The 17,111-nt window shown below is 41.0% G+C and overlaps 1 protein-coding gene across 5 annotated transcripts; it reads right to left on the bottom strand.

Moving 5' to 3' along the window:
* Positions 1–289: 289 nt before the first annotated feature.
* ASNS (asparagine synthetase (glutamine-hydrolyzing)) lies at positions 290–16,465 on the bottom strand. 5 transcript variants are annotated; one of them, XM_051786038.1, is made up of 12 exons: positions 16,366–16,465; positions 14,333–14,615; positions 11,007–11,244; positions 9,381–9,566; positions 8,967–9,068; positions 7,687–7,814; positions 6,789–6,915; positions 5,321–5,427; positions 4,888–4,988; positions 3,461–3,542; positions 3,045–3,200; positions 290–1,758 (listed from the first exon to the last, which is right to left on the bottom strand). In XM_051786038.1, exons 2-12 carry the CDS (start codon positions 14,579–14,581, stop codon positions 1,549–1,551), a joined length of 1,686 nt encoding a protein of 561 aa, XP_051641998.1. In that variant the 5' UTR covers positions 14,582–14,615; positions 16,366–16,465; the 3' UTR covers positions 290–1,548. The 5 variants fall into 5 exon arrangements, with proteins under 5 accessions (XP_051641998.1, XP_051641995.1, XP_051641999.1 ...); XM_051786035.1 differs by having other exon boundaries at positions 16,349–16,433; XM_051786039.1 differs by lacking the exon at positions 16,366–16,465 and adding an exon at positions 16,030–16,155.
* Positions 16,466–17,111: the final 646 nt, after the last annotated feature.

Here is a 17,111-nt window from a genome sequence, read left to right as displayed (position 1 = left end):
TAAATCTTATCACATCAGCACCTAGTCAACATAATCTATACTCCTCTCTTCCCTCAAAATATACTTTACTGCTTCAAAGAAATCCAAAAAGATAAGTGCATGGCCCTTAGGAGGACTGCAGGGTATTAACTTAATACGTGCAAGTTTATGTCAAAATATTGCCACTATTGGCCATAACTGGGCAGTTCACGAGTGCTCTGGTGCCACCGAAAGGTTTCAGTAAAGTTTCCGTAATACACGTGTAGGATTAGGGTGCAGTAACAAATAGACATCAGTCATTTCATGAAGATTTTAAATCAGAACAGCATATATTTTATTTTTTAAATAAAAAATGGCTTTGGTTTCCTAGTCAAGAGGAACAATAAAGCAGATTTGTCTTCACAAAGAGCGCGAAGCTAATCAAGTCAATCTATAGCACACATATCTATCTCTTGACCCCCTTTAAGTTACCTTTAAAAAAGCAGCCTCCATGACTAAGTAGTTAATAAAAAGTTGTCCTGGAGAAAAACGCAGGTGCTTTTCAACAGAGCATTACAAGTTCTTGCAGTTTGTGAAGACGCTTTTTTCCCATTCTTCCAAGCAAGGCATCTGATCCCGCTGTCATTAGGGACGCTTTGTCTGACTAAAATCTATGGTTAACAAGGTTGGTTCACCACAAAGTTCAGCAGCAACACAGTCTACCCTTTCATCACACAGGTGGAAAAACTCTCAAAGTAAGTGAAAAATTTCTTAAAATACTCATGCAATTTCCATCAGACTGACACATATCATCCAGTTAACACCCTTTCTTTTTTTCCAAGAATAATAAATAAATTTAAAAATAGAACTCCTTGAGTTAGAAACAAAGACATAACTTGGCTTCCCTCATCTGTTCTGCTCTTCAGTAACAGCCACAATATCTTTAGACTCATGGTATATTTATAAGACTCTAAACAGCCAACCACTGGCTTCACAGAAACAAATAAGATTCCCATTCACTTAATTAATTAACACCCAGCATCACACCTATTATAATCTCTAGTAAGCATCTCTGCATAGCTATGAATATCTAAATACTTTTTGAAAACTACACCGAGGTTCTCAGGAGTGTGTAGAAAGACATTCAGAAGAGAATAATATAGAGACTATCCAAGTCCCACAGCCAGGAACACAAGTCACTAAACAGCTACAGCCAAATTCCCCTTTGCTCAGACGGCCTTCAGCAGTTTGCATCCCTCAGCCTGATTCAAGTCCTTGTAACAGAGCTCACACTAAAATATATTAAATAACTGCCAGGCAGCTGAATACAATGGAGGTCACATAAGGAACAGAGTTGTCAAATAATGTAGTTTTCTGTCCATAAAGTATTTTCCCATGAATTACAAAGTTTTGGTACAGCAGGGTAAATCTTTAATAGTACACTAACTACAGAAAGCTCCCATTTCCAATAGCGTTTTCAAAATACATCTTAAAGACGATTTAAGCTTTAGGTTTGCATAATTTGGTTTTCTTAAAACAGTGCACACAAAATGCTTGCAGCACTTTCATTTGGGGGATTATTTCAACAGCCTATTCTTGGGTGGCAGACTTGTAATGTTTCAATGTGCGTGCAGAAGGATCAGTAGCCTTAACCCATCTTGGCATCCAGTAGTGGGGTAGCCAGCTGCTTCGCCCTGGGTAGTGCTTTTCAAAGATCTGGCGGTAGTAGTAACTTTCTTTTGTTTTAGGAGGATTGAAAGGATATTTCTCCGCTGCCTTTTCCAGCAAAAGGTCATCAACCTACAGAAACAAGCAAAATTCAAGTTAAGCTGCAAATACGTTTAACTTTTAAAGATACACAAGAATTCACAAACCACTAAATGCCCACAGGTTTACAAAAAAAAAAAAAGTCTATTCCAGAGGCAGAGGTTTGACAGGTCAAACCTTTGTCATACACTCCCTTGATCTTTATGAATATGTAACTGTATTTCCAGTGCTGTTGATATTTCTCCTGCATGACACATGAAGCCCATTTGTCTGGGTTACAACCACCTTTGTTAGTAAACTCACAAAAACTTCTTTCCTATCCTTTCCTTTGCTGTGAAACAAGTGGAAAATCTTAAAGCAGTCACTTTGCCACATAAGTGGCTTCCTAGGGTTTTTTTTCAACTTGGAGAACTGTTGACTCTGTTTGTATAACCAAGCTCTTAGAAACAAAAGACCTGGGATGCAGAGGCAAAGACACCTGCAGTTGTTAAGTTGGCTCTGAAAGGGAGGATGAATAGTTGCACCAGTTGAGGCAATTTCTAAAGCAACTTCCATTGCCAAGAGGTTGTCTGACTTTTCACGGCCATGAAATAAATTTGCTCCTCCTACAACAGTACAGGCTCAGAACAGGCAGCACAACACTTGCCTGACCCAACTACTTTCTTGCTTGTGGATATAAAGAAAGAAAATGCTATGCTGATAGGACAGACAAGCACCCATCCACAGGCTTGATTACACATATTTCTGTGTAACAGAGCTCTGGTGTAAATAGGGTGTTATTCCTTTTTCTTGGGGATTAAACTACCTCTGTACTCCAGAGAGGATTATACTTTGTCCAGAGCCAAAATGCAGGTTAGCAATGCAAGCAGAGGCTTTAAAAAGCAAAATGGCTTAGCTAGGAACAGCTTTGAAAAACGAATGACGTAAACGAAAAAGTACATTATAAAGTCATTATGTTGTTACTCAGCAGCAGAGTAAATTCATACAAGTGTCATCAGCTGAAGCAGCTGCTTTGCCTGTAACCCAGAAATTGTGTTTGTCAACACATAATATAATTTGCAATGCAGACACTTAAATGATGTTCATTTCCTTACACAATCATTTCTGTCAGGCTCTCGCATTTCTTTGTACCTAGCATTACAAACGCCTTCAACCAGCTCAGACACCTAGAAGAGCATTGACTAAGGTTTGCCTTGCTCCTTCACATTAAATGGTATATACCTAGATTTATTCTGTTAACTAAGCATGTGAGCTGCCTCCCCTTGGCAACCTTTTCTAATACACTTAAATGAGAAAGACCTAAAAAAGTGATATTGTACCTGTTGATCAATATAGTCCTGAAGAATAGAAAACCAGGATTTCTTCACTGATGCTATACCATCACTGAAAGCTTCTTTGGGTCTCCAGAGTATTTCTTTGGGAAGTAAATTGGAATCTTCAAAGGACAATCTTAAAAGGTATTTTTCAATTCCATTCTGTTTGCAGAACAAAAAAAAAATGTCATGAGTCTGAGGAAGTGCAAAAATCTGGATTTAAAAACTTATGAAACATTTCCTTTCAGAAGGTCTAGTCAGAAAAGGGTTCCAAGTAGTCCAATGATCCAGCAAAATATTTAAGAGCGTGCTTGACTTTGGGTAGAGGACTTAACCACTAAATTCAGCAATTTGCTCATGCTTAGAACACGTATCAATGAATTTGTACACTTACACTTGGGTCCAACCCTAGTTTTACATACCTTTGGAATTCGCAATTCTGCTGGTAGAGATAAATAATAAGAAGTAAATCGATGATCCAAAAATGGGACTCTCAGTTCAAGGCTAAACAGGAGGAATAAACAGAAAAGATATTGAATTAATCCCATAAGCCATCTACTTACAAATTCCACAACAGTTTTCCTGTCTTTCACACAAACACTAGGTTTTCTGCTTTTAATTAGAAGAAATTTCTCTTGCGTATTTATGACTATGTGCATTTAATTCACCAATTTGGAAACTGAGGTGTATGGTCCATGCAGATTAAAGACCATGATGATTTATGATGTCATATGCTGGGCAGCTTATAGTACCCTGAATTTAAAGACTACAGTACTGTAGGATTTGCAACAACCATTGCAATATCTATGCAAAAACACATTAAAAAAATCCTCTTGCTCCCAGAGAACGAACTAGTCGCTCAGGTGTCAGTCACACATATTGTATCCTACTACCTCTTTATTATAGTCAGCTACCTGACTATACACATACTTTTCTCTTTTCAGTATGTTGTTTTAGTTCTTTATATGCATGCTGATAATCAGATTCAAGATTCCTCTTTGTCTAAACCTCAAAAAAGCCCAAAGTCAAACACAGTCTCACTTTCCCGCCTCAACTCTGAATATTGGCATTTCTAATTCACTGCTTCTGTAAAGAACAGTACAGTCCCAGACAAAAGATATTTCCTGCATTGGTCGGCAAGAGTGGGCCCTATGGTCACAGACCAGATTAAATTTTGCAGTGTGCTTTGCTGTTGCTGAAATTCCTTCAGGCTACATCTTCAATTTCATCTTGGCATACAAATCCTCAGCAGTCTTTTCCTGCTACTCTAAGAATCAAGAGCTACTCTAAGCAGATGCAATTAATCGAGAGGTACTGTAAGCAGTTGCAATTAGATTCAGTTTTATTTCTCCTCTATTTGCTCATCCAACAAACTTTCTTTCATAAAACGTTGTCTGTAGCAATTGCAATAGCAAGTTTGTCTCACGGTGTTTAGAACAGAAATGTGATTGATGATTCCTCTGATGACCAGATTTGCCTGTCCTCATATACTGTGCTTCCCACACGCTCAGAGCTCAGGGCCCCTGAGTGCCTGTGCATACCTGGAACATTAGCAATGACTGTTCTGCCTAAGTGGGTCATGTCTTCAGTTATATTAAGATAGGGAGATCAAGCAGAACATGGGGTGCACCCCATTTGTTACTAGTATTCAGAAGACTGATGACTATCTTAGATTAGATTAGACCTAGACTGCAGGAGTAAAATTATGCTGCAGCACAATATTCTGAATCACTTAGTTATTCAGCCAACAGTTAACTCTTGTAATTTCCTCAACAGCAGCAGAACTTTTAAGATCTTCTTGTGCTTTCAAATCCCATGAGTCCTCACCATTCAAGAGAGTACATTTTACCCGTGTGCTGCAGTAGTTCTGTCTGCACGAAGTACATCAAATAGGTAGAGCTCCTTCAGAAGCCTCTCGCTCTCCTCTGCAGCTTCCTCGGGAGATGGTGCCTAAAACCAAACACATGCATAGAGCACATGGCTGGAACACAGCTGCACTGAGGGAGCCACTGCTTGCTGTCCTGCACTTGTAGTGATCACAGAGTGATCTCAGAACTAGCAAAAACTACATACAAGAAGTAACAGTCTCAGGAATTGCTGAAGATTTAAAAAGTTACTTTTCAGGTGATCAAATCCCTTGGATTTTATGCCACCTCAGGAAAAAAACAGGCAAATATACAGTTGTGACAACTCTCAAACATCACACCTTGAAATCTCGGAGATGTTCTGCTGAACGGGAGAACAAGCAGCTCGAGGGCTTTCTGTATAGTGAATATACTTACCTTATGGAAATATATATATCCTTGTGTCAGCTCATCTGATCCTTCTCCTGAAAAAATTACCACACTGTCTGTTTTCTTCCAAATATATTTGGAGACAAGATACATACCTTAAAAAAAAAAAGTATGTTAAAGTACAGTTACATGTATGATGCTATATACAGCTAGTAGTTTTAAATTTAGCATTTTAGAAGTTTGTCTCCTACACCACTTCCTTCTGTAGCAAACAACTAATGTAAAATAACATCTTGCTATTCAAAGCCATCATCAGCCATGCTAAGTGCTGCAAATACATCTAAACTGTGTATCTAAACACTTAGCCCTCAAAATATGAGAAAGATGTGTCTATTTGTGATCCTGGGAATGCTGAAGGATTCCCACGGAAACACACAGAGGAGCTGATTTGACTCAATTTGAAATTAAGCACGTGATTAATTCCAGTATAGTGCTGAATAAACCCTTTAAGCCTTAGGGAACAAAGCTACCACTAAAAGTTGCTGTTTAAGTCTCTGCCACTGTGGGTTGAACTGGATAAAGCCCTTTTTAATTTTTTTTTTAAAGAATTATTTATTAAATAGAATTATTTCTTCCCCTCAACGCATCTTTCTGAACAATATGCTTTTATAACATAAGTATTACAAATCTAATGAAAAGGATCAAGTTCATTATTTTTTATACTAAGCAGCAAATCACAAAGAAAAAATTACAGATGAAAAGTTGGCTTTAATTTTTAAAGAATTGCATTCAGTATTTCACATCTCATAAATTCAGTATTTCACAAATCCTATCTTCTTGGAGCAGATTTCACACAGGGAGCTCAGCCTTGAAAACTGTGTTGACTATTTGGTTTCATAACACTTTACAACACTTTAGGATGACACAAGATTAACTGGGTAAAGTGTTGTAGCTTGCATTACGCAGAATTGCATTGGATTAGTGTTTTTCACTCCAATCAGGCTGGCAATGCTTTGTAAAAAGCTGCTGGTGACTTCCTTCACTTCTCAGAATCAAACATACATTATAAGAATCTGTGTTACTAAAGGGTGACAAGAAATACTTCCCATTAGTTTAAAAATTATGCAAGGAAAGGGTAATCATAATTGTTCTGCTATCATAACATTCAGTATCTCAGATAACTTATAAATTTCCCCCCTTTCTCCAAGGTTCTTACTCATCAGAGCAGAAAACCTAGACCTGCTGAGTTAATGTTTCTTCTTCATATAACTTTTGTTTTTCATCTCAAAAGCTTCGGGAACAGTTTTTGACAGTTGTTTTTTGCAGTCAGGGATTTGGAAACTAGGAAGGGCTTTTGCCTCAGTGTGGTATCATAGATCAGACTGGGAAGCAGACCTTCAGAGTCACAGTTCCCAAGTTCTGTGTCAGCTAAGGGATCTAGTAGATGACCACATGGTTTTGCATGAAATTTTATTTGGATGATATAAACCAAAGATTACCATTAAAAAAATCTTACCAATTGAAGCTCTTATTGTTGTTATATCATAGGTTTCCAACGAGAAGATAACATCTTCTATTGCCTGAATTCCCTCTTCAGTATTAAGTATTACTTCATGATGTTCACTGCCTATATGTGCTGCCACCTGTTTGTAAAAGGTTACAATCATGTATCCCTTTTCAACTAGAACATTTTATAAATATGCATTGTGTTTAAAACACACAAACTGAGCAAAAGCACCAGTTCCCTTCTGCTACAGTGACAATTATGACATTAGGCCAAGAAAAGATGTTACTTAGCAGCCACTCTGACTTGCAGTGATACATTCACCCGAGAGAACAGTCTCCCTGATTACAGTGTTCAATCATGATTGCAAGAGACCATCCAGCTGCTTGCCAAAAGCATAACCAAATCTGTAGAGACTCTAAATACTCCAGATATTTGCCCTTAAGAGAAAAAGCAGCTCAAAAGTCATGACAGCCTGCATACTTAAGGGGTAACCCACATGCCAAAACAGTTTGTACAAAGAACTTAATTCAGAAAAGTGATGATTAACTTGCAATATTTAACATATATACAAATGCCATAGTATAGGAACTATAGAATGGAGATCTACCCTAAAACCCAGAGGCAGAATTGAGACAAATCCAAAGTATTGTCCTTTTGGCAACAACACAATGGGACCGTGTCATGAAAGTCTTCTGATTTCAAGAGAAAACAGATAAGGTTCAGTTGTCTCTTTTGTAAGATTAAGCAGCAAATGTTGTACTAAATGATTTACTGCAAACTGATTTACATCCTAGTAATAAATGAGTATTCACTGTTACTGTAAATGCCATACCATGAAGTTAGAAGTATTAATACACAGTTTAGCATTCAGCAGCTCAGAAGAAACTGAAAGCAGCACTTAGGATACCTTTTTGGCAGCCAGTAAATCAGGACTGTTTTCCATCCCAATTGCAAAGGTTTGTAATGGATAACTGATGTTGATTTCTTTCATCAGTTTCAGAAGAACAGCTGCAACCAAGCTGGAATCTAAGCCCCCTGCCAACAAAACAAATTATTTGATTAGGCTTTTGAATGATGTTTTATTTCCCCCTTAAGAACGCTGAATCTAGATATTGAAATCTTATGAGTGGGCTTCATTTTTAAGCTGTGTGAATACAAGGTACTTCTCATACAAGTGTACCTTTACCTCTGCTTTCTGCATGTGCATCTGAGGAGCTGCTGACTGCCTTCTAATTTGATATCTGAAATCTGGGGTTTAAACAGGCTTTTTTACTGAGATTCGGATCTCCCAGCTCTCCGTATCTTCCTGTTTAATTTACCTCCTTCCTACTTTTTACGATGCCATAGTAGGGAAATGGTCCAACAGTATCTCCTGGTCAGTTCTCTCTCATTCAGATGCACATTTATTAGGGTTCATGACAAAAGAGTGTAATTACTGATGTTCAGTGAATGCATGAACAGCATGAACTCTAACCGTAAGTAAAAAGTGCTACACAAACACAGGAAATAAGGTGTCAGTCCCATGGCTACAGAGCTTTAGCTCTGTAAAGTACCTCTGTGACACTGAACCACCAGATCACAATAGTGATCAGCTAAGTCAGTGAACACCTTCCTGTACCACATGCTGTTACCTCATCTGCAAAAGAGTGCAGCAAATAATTTTGGTCCAGGTGGTCTCCTGTAATTTGGTAAATCAAGGGAGTTTAGGATGAAGACTATAGCAAAGGTGACAAGTAAAAATTTCAATTCCTCCTGCTATCTGAAACATGCCAAGCCTTTTTTTCTAGGCTCAATCTGTGCAAAGTGAACATAATAATTACATTTATCTTTTAGACACCAATGTAAGCATAAATCTCAAGTATTTAAGAATATATTGAGTGATTTTTCAATAAGAATATATTTATTTCCTCTTATTTAAAAATGGTGTCTCAACAAGTCAAGATCCCAGCCCAGAGTAAACTTTAAAAGCATAAGATTTTCAAGATATTTGTAAACTGGAGAACTTTATCCCAAACTAACAAGTTCTCTGTTGCCTGTTCTAAAAAGCAAATGAAGATAAAAAGCAAATGAAGATTCAGACCACTTCAGATACATCACAGCTGAAGAGCCAATTTACTTTCCTCTAACTAGCAGAGAATGGGCAAAAGAGAGAGAAGATACAGAATCATTGTGGTTCTTGTTACTTACCCGACAGAAGACAACCGATTCTTCTGTGAGCCATCAAACGTTTTCTAACAGCATTTTCAAATAGAATACGGATGTTGCTTTTCACTGTTTCAAGGTCAAAGCCTGCTCAAAAGAGAAAAGAGAAGGGGAAGAAAGTCCAAAAAGTGTTAGTTAGACTTTAATGGATTATGCTAATAGGAAACAAAGATATTTGTCTGAATCTCCTCTGATAACAAAGGCATTCAAGTCCATCTTGGTACACAACTGCCTACAAGAACAACTCTAAAGTCCCTACATTTTAAAAGTTCTTCCAAGTTGGTATTTTTTTTCTTAAATGGTACTTTTTTAAACCAATCAGTACAAGTTTTATATTCAAAGACTATGATTTTTTTCACTTTTAAATCAGAATACATAGCAAAATCTTTGCTGTACTACCTGGAGGCAGAGTTTCCACTGTATCACATGCAACATGGAGCGGTTCATCTTTACAGCTATGAAATTTTACTAATTCCACTGACGCAACCTTGCCAGAGGGCTTTAAATCCAATACTTCATAATGACCCGGGAGAAACGGTTCCACTTTAGAACATAAGGATGTTGAATGCTTTAAGTTGATAAGTCCTGCACATGAAATGGGAAAAAAGAAAAATGTCAACGTTTTTGACCTAGGACGGTTAAGTCATACTTCACTCAACAGCCTCTGTACTAAAACTATATACAAATATTTTCTCCAGATCCTAAATCTGGTATTAAAAAATACCCTTTTAAGTCAGAGTCAGTCCTGGCTATAGCGTGACTCTGCTTCTGGCAGGATGCACACATAGATCTGAGCTGTCTCAAGCTGAGGCAGACAACAGAGAAAACAAACCAGAAAGTTTTACTAATTGGCAAGTAGCAATTTATCCCTGTGAGCATTAAGAAGATCACTTTTCTAACTGACTACATGATGTCCAGGTCAAGGTGTAATATGCTTATAAAAATTCAAATGACAATTATGAACTGATTTTGTATTTAAAATTAAGTGTAGTCAAGCTAACAAGGGGGTTGAAATAAAACATCACTGACGTGATAACTTAATTGACATTGATTTAGTGATTTCATAATTCATCAGTTCCAGACTTTTCTACTCCACTGGTATTGAATGTCAAGAATCAAACTTTATCTACATTCCTCTTGTGAAAGAGGATGTTGAGCACTTGCTGGTGACCTGGATGCCCCTTGAGGAAGTCCTCAAAGAGATACTGAATTGATGTTAGAGAGGGACTGGTAATTCACTGCCATGGTTATAGGATAGTCTCCAGAATATTCACTTCCCTTCTTCCTTCACAAGAAGCAGAGATGGTACAGCTCTTAGTACTAGTACACAGTACTATTAGAGGAGTCAACCTCTATTGCAGCCTGATAATGAAATAGATACACAGTAAATGGGAGAAACACAAGCAATCGTGAAAGTAAATTTTAGCCAAAGTGCATTTTAGGCAATAAATTCCCCTTTGACACTGTTCAGATTCGTTTATGAAAGTGCCAAGATTACTTTAAAAAACAGAGCAGTGGATGTGTCCTCTCAAAGGAAAAAAACTGTCATCAAATAAAATAAGTGATACTGGAAAATTACCCAATGCTGCAGGCAATTTCAGTAAGGTTTCAAAATTATGGCTTTTACAGATTAGCAGTTCTTGTGGCATTATTTCCCAGTTCATTATAGAACACCAGGAACAGTCTAGTACATTTATTGTAGCATAAATCTACTCTAACTCTATAGACTGAATTTAACTTTGGGGTAACATAAAAAAAAGTCTTGATTTCAATACTGCCATAATTCCAGAACACAGAATTTTAAAATTAAATAAACAAGTTATTTTAGAGATATTAAGGACAATTAAACATCTTGGAGGTTTTTGTTTTAATGATGTGTAGTTCTTATACTAGTAAATATAGTTCATATATTACTGAACTTACAGTTCATTTTCTCTTCACACTTAGAAGAAAAGCCTGACAAAGCAGTTTGTCTCCAACACCAATACCTAAGATTATTTAGGCACTAAACACAACTAGTTTTACCTTTTGCCTCAGAACAGACACCCAAAAATCCATCATCAGTCAGCACCTTAAACAGTGGTCTGACTCCATAGGTATCTCTCGCCAGAAACACTTTTCTGTTTGCAGTGTCCAGAAGAATAAAAGCAAATACACCATCTAGCATGGACGCTGTTTGTTCTATTCCTCCTCTGTTGTAAAGATGAAGGATAACCTCACCATCCACTAATGTTTGATATTCAAATCCAAACTGCTTCTGCAGCTAAGAAAAAAGATAAAGAAGAACATGAATAAGCATTTGCAAACATTGCCTGCTTACCAACTGAAAAAGCAACACCATTCATGTAATTGTTTAATAAGAAAACCAATTTTTTTTGTGTAAAATCACACTTTAAAAGTTGCATAAATATTTCCACCAAAGAAGGAAATTATACTTTGGTGTTCCAAGCTGTATTGGGTTTGCATGGCCACGTTTTGGTAGTGGGGGAGCTACAGGGGACGGCTTCTGTGGGAAGCTGCCAGAAGCTTTACCTGTGTCCAGCAGAGCCAATGCCAGCCGGCTCCAGGACACACCCACCGCTGGCCAAGGCTGAGCCAGTCAGGAATGATGGTAATGCCTCTGTGATAATGTATTTAAGAAGAAATAAAAAAGTTCTTCCGCAGATGAAATTGTGGCCAGGGAAGAGTGGAGTGAGAATATGTGAGAGGAACAACTCTGCAGACACCAAGGTCGGTGAAGGAGGGGGAGGAGGTGCTCCATGTGCCAGAGCTGAGGTTCCCCTGCAGCCCGTGGTGCAGCCCATGGTGAAGCAGCTGTGCCCCTGCAGCCCACAGAGGTCCACAGCGCCGCAGAGATCCACCTGCAGCCCATGGAGGAGACCCATGCCAGAGCAGGTGGGTGCCTGAAGGAGGCTGTGACTCCACGGGAGGCCCATGATGGAGCAGTATCCTGGCAGGGATCTGCTGACCTGCAGAAAGGGGAGCCCATGCTGGAACAGGTTTCCTTGGGGCCCTGTGGGGGACCAATGCTGAAGCAGCCTGTGCCTGAAGGAATGCAGCCTCGCGGAAAAGTGAACCACACTGGAGCAGTTCATGCAGAACTGCTGCTGTGGGATGGACTCATATTGGAGAAGTTCATGGAGGATTGTCTTCTGTGCAAGGGACCCCATGCTGGAGCAGGGGAAGGAATCTTCTCCTTGAGCAGCTGCAGGAACAACATGTGATGAACTGACCATAACCCCCACGCCCCATCTCCCTACACCGCTGGGGGGGAGGAGGCAGAGCTTGACAAGGAAGGAGGGGTGAGGGGAAGGTTTCTTTTTTAAGACTTATTTTACTTCTCATTATCCTGCTCTGATTTTGTTGGCAATAAATTCAGTTAATATCCCCAAGCTGAGTCTGTTTTGCCCATGACAGTAATTGGTGAGTGATGTCTCCCAGTCCTTATCTGAGCTCATGAACCTTTCACTATATTTTCTCTTCCCCATCCACTTGTGTGGGGGAGTGATAGAGCAGCTTTGGTGGATGCCTGGCATCCAGTGAGGGTAAACCCACTACAAAAGTATTATCCAGTATGATCTCTTAGGCAATGAGACTGTCTCTGTAGTCTTAAGGAATTGACATTATGGCAAGTTTTCAGGGATACACTTCTATCTGAGGATGTGAAGCTGCAAACACATGACCCCGGTCTTCAGAAGCACTAGCCAGCCACTGTCTCAAAAAGAAAAAAAACAACTCTAAACACATAGACACTTGCAACATCTCTGCAGGGTAAAGTATTTCAGAAAGAAACTTTGGTTTACTTATGCAGTCACTGCAATTCCTCAGTGTTTTTTTTATGCACAGAGAATGTCCTTCTGCCCAATCTTCCTCCATTCCTCAAACTAGCCCTTTCACTCTGCCTGTGCAGATGGAGTGGGGGAGGAAGCAATTAGCTGTCAGACTTAGGTCAGTCCAAATATTCTTCATGTTCTTGTGGTGCTTCTCTAAAAGTCCTTTCAATACATACAAGACAAAGAGAAGTAGAGGGTTTCAATACAACACTAACAAGACAAGAAACCCCACAAAACCAATACTCTAGCATTTTAACTCAAGTTCTTTGGTTTTAATTGTTATTTATGGGGCAGTCTTAGGGCAAATTGAGCCAACATTAAAATAACTAAGTCATTTCCCTAAACAAGACACCTGTTTCTCCAGTGATCCTTTCCCAGATAGGTTTCAGCCACAAGCTTGAAAGAAAAGTCTCATTATAAAGAAAGAGGATACATAATGTAGTGACAATGACCAAACAAATTCCTGCAGATGGCAATGCAAGTTTTGCATAATTAAAGTCCGTTTGAGACTGTGTGTAGCATGATGGAGAGTAATTCTTATTGCTTTCAACAGCAGAAAAGCCACAATGCAAATCACTGCAAGTATTACAGACTGTTGGTACATTTCACATCTATTGCAGGGCAAAGTTTATCTCATCTTTCAAACAGTCAGACACTTGAAGACTGGGAAAAAAGATAAAATCTCCTGCCTATTCAGTCAAATTCCCAGTGTCACTGACATGAGTAACAGGATCCTGAGTCCGACTTCAAAACTGTGATATTAGAAATACTATGACATCTCAGATTATTCATACATTTCTGATACTACCACACTTGGTATATGATACACTTTACACATTCATTCAGCATGATTCCAAATCAGACACAATTTTAAGTTGCTTTATACATCGAATTTGGATTATCTGAAGCATCTTCCCAAGTAACACAGGCAGCATGGACATCTCAGCAAAGGGACGAAGGCCCACTGACAATGTTTAGCCCATCAGGGACATTCGGACACTTCAGGAAGTAAGTAAAGTTGCTGCTAGTTTTGTGCCTAAGAGACTTACTTAGGTGGCTCTCAAAAACCCCACAAAGAATATGGCTTTTGCTGCAGACATCTAAGGACTTTGGTAGCATAATGGAAACAACTTGGAGTTTGACGACCCAAAATAACTGAAGAGCAAGACAGTCTAAAAGCATTTGCATTATGAAGAGAAAATGGGAGAAAGAAGTTTGAAATTCCCCGACCCAAGAGAAAATGAAGAATGTATCTTTATTTAAAATTGATCAAACCTGAACATACAAATACCTATTCCCCTTCTTGTCAATTAAGAAGTGATTTTTTAGTATTAAAGACTAAGTATGTTACTAAGCCACCAGATTCACAGCTCATCATTACTCCTTTACCAACTTTAAATTTTTTTCTGACATTCTAGTCTACCACATTTTAAAGATTTTCCGAATATCCACTAATTTTTAAATAAAAAAAAAAAAAAAAAAAGACAAAAAAAGCCATATCATCAATACAACACTTACTTGTTTGAAATTGTAGATTTCCCCATTGTAACACAGCCACAGATACGGGAATTTCTTCACCCGGATAGGCTGCATACCATATAACTGATCAACAACTGCAAGGCGGTGGAAACCAAAACAACAGTTGGTGAAACCATTGACGTTCTCAAAACGAAATGCATCAGGACCTCTGTGTGCTATCTTCATGGCACTGAGACACTGGACAGAAAGGCATTCATCGCTCCCAAACAGGGCCCAGATCCCGCACATTGTGAGGCTGTTGTTGTACGCGCAAGTGGAGAACCTGTTCAATAAAGATACGAACATTACAAGCATGAGCTGACACTTTATACTGGGTCTGGTTGAGAGGGAGTTCATTTTTCCCTCAGTGCTGTGTTTTGTACTGGTAGTTAGCGAGGTGATAGTATCACATCAGGGTTTTGGCTACTGCTGAGCAGTGCTCCCACAGCATCAGTGCTCTTCAATTCCCCCTCACCAGCAGGCTGGAGGCAGGCAAGATGTTGCCTGATCATAGCCAGGCAACATACCCAGGACAGCTGACACAAATGGTCCAAAGGGATATTCCTTTTCATATGATATCTGCTCAGATAAAAAAATCTAAGGGAAAGGAGAAGGAAGGGGGGTATTTGTTATTTATGACGTTTGCCTTCTAGAGCAATCACTATGTGTGCTGAAGCCTTGCTTCTCAGGAAGTGGCCAGATGTCGCTTGCTGATGGGAAGGAGAGAGTAAAATCTTTGGGTTTTTTCTTCTGCTTGTTTATGACCTTCACTTTTGCTTTAGTAAACTGCCTTTATTTCAACCCATGAGGTTGTGTTGGGCTTTTTTCATCATATTTTCTTCCCCCACCCACCCCACCCTGCTGAAGAGGGGAGTGATAGAGTGGCTTGGTGAGCACCTGGCATCCAGCCAAGGTCAACCAACAACATACCTACAAAACACAGATAACAAATGTAGGTTATTAATCACTTAACTGCCAAGCAGACTGATCAAGAGAATAGCAGACTTTACTAAGTAAAACCTGGCTTGCCAAGAGTATGATAAACAAACTTTGGACAGCAAGAAATTAGGTTTAATTTTTACCTTTAGATACAGCAAGGTTGTCTATGATTTGTTTCATAGAGCACAAATAGAACAAGTAATTACTGGGAATATAGTATGATCTCTTGAAGAAACATCATCTCAGCAGAATTTCTTTCAATTTCTTGCCTTTACATACAAAGGGGGTTTATAACAAAGACAGACGCTCTTTAGCAAGACCCGTAGTGACAGGACAGGGGGGAATGGTTTCAACCCAAAAGAGGATGGGTTTAGACTGGAGTTCCCCAGCAGCGTGGTAGCCCCAAATGGGAAAGATGTGAAGGAAGCAATTGTTGCAGTGCCGTGCTCGCCCCGGCATGCCTTTTGCAGTCCCAGGGTCCCTGGAGATATACACAGGCCTCACAGCTGTCAGAGTAACAGTAGAGGTCTCTAATAGTACAGGTGGGCTGCAGCTGGGGACCTCCAGATCAAGTGATGTTGCTGGGGACCTCCACCCGAAGGGGCCGTTAGGATTAGGGTTCAGAGAGCCACAAAGCCTACAAAGCCCAGGGACTCTGGGGCTGTAAAAGGCGTGCCAATGCGAGCACGGCACTACCACACTGTTCCCTCCCTCCGCATCTTTCCCATCTGGACAAGTGATGGCGCTCCGCACCTCACCCTCAGCACATGGAGCTAGGCTCTCCCACCAGCTGGAGCGTCCTCCCGGGAACGCACGGTCTCCGTGCGACCGCGGGTACCGGGAGCAGGTTCCCTCGGCGCACGCTGCTGCCCCGGGCTCCCTGGGCACGGCCACCCCTCCCGCCGGCGGCTGCCGCTCTCCAGGCCCGTCGGCCCCGCCAGCCGGGCCCCGCGGCCGCTGCCCCGCAGGCCGCTCTGTGCGGCTCTGCTCGGCCCGCGATCCTGGGGGCAGCGGCCCCCGGCCGGCCCTGCCCGGCACAGCCCCGCGGCCCGGTGCTTTACCGCTCCGCTGCCTCACCCGCTCCGCTGCCTCACCCGCTCCCGGCCGCCGGCGCACGGAGAGCCGCCGGCCGCACCACGCCGGAGGATGGAAGAGGCGGCTCCCGCCGGCTCCTCCCCCGCCGCCAGCTGCTGTTGAAACACGCCGCGAAGTTTCATCATGTGCCTCCCTGCCCTGCCCTTCCGCCCTTTTCCTGCCCGCAGGGCCGGCGAAGCGGGAGTGAAGCACGGCCGGGGCCTGTATGCACATCTGCATTGACACCCGCATCTGTATCCGCACCCGCACAGCGGCCCTTCCTGGCGGCCCCGGCTCGGGCTGCCCCGCGGCAGGGCAGGAGCTCGCAGGCCGAGCAGTCCTGGCTCTGGCTCCTTCCCCAGAGCGCTGTGAAGAAAAGCGTGCCCCAGCAGCGCTGCTGGGCGCGCTGGGCTCATGAGGGCGACTCGCAGCCATCAGAAATCCTGTCTCTGCAGATCTTGTGTGGCTTGTGTGGTGTCCAGTGCAAAGAGCTTAGACACCTGCGTTGCCTTAAAGCCGCTTCATTTGTTTTGGGAGAGGGAGCGCGTGCAAAGCTCGCACCTTTGGAAGCGTTTGCTGAGGATGTATGATTTTGCTGTGCAAAACTCAGTTCTGAATCATAGACACAATGGGTAAAATAGGATTTTGGTACTTACTTGAACTCCGTTATTGGACAGTTTTGCCTGTTTGCCTTTGAGAGTGCTAAAGTAAATGCAATTCAACTCTGAAGACTAGGATGTGAAGTGCTAAATACACCCCCTAATTC

The sequence above is a fragment of the Manacus candei genome, unplaced genomic scaffold, assembly GCF_025592945.1.
Source record: "Manacus candei isolate 608988 ecotype Guabito, Panama unplaced genomic scaffold, ASM2559294v1 h1tg000021l, whole genome shotgun sequence".
Lineage (NCBI taxonomy): Eukaryota > Metazoa > Chordata > Aves > Passeriformes > Pipridae > Manacus > Manacus candei.
The sequence above is the reverse complement of the archived record's forward strand: the minus strand, read 5'-3'. Positions and strand labels throughout refer to the sequence as shown.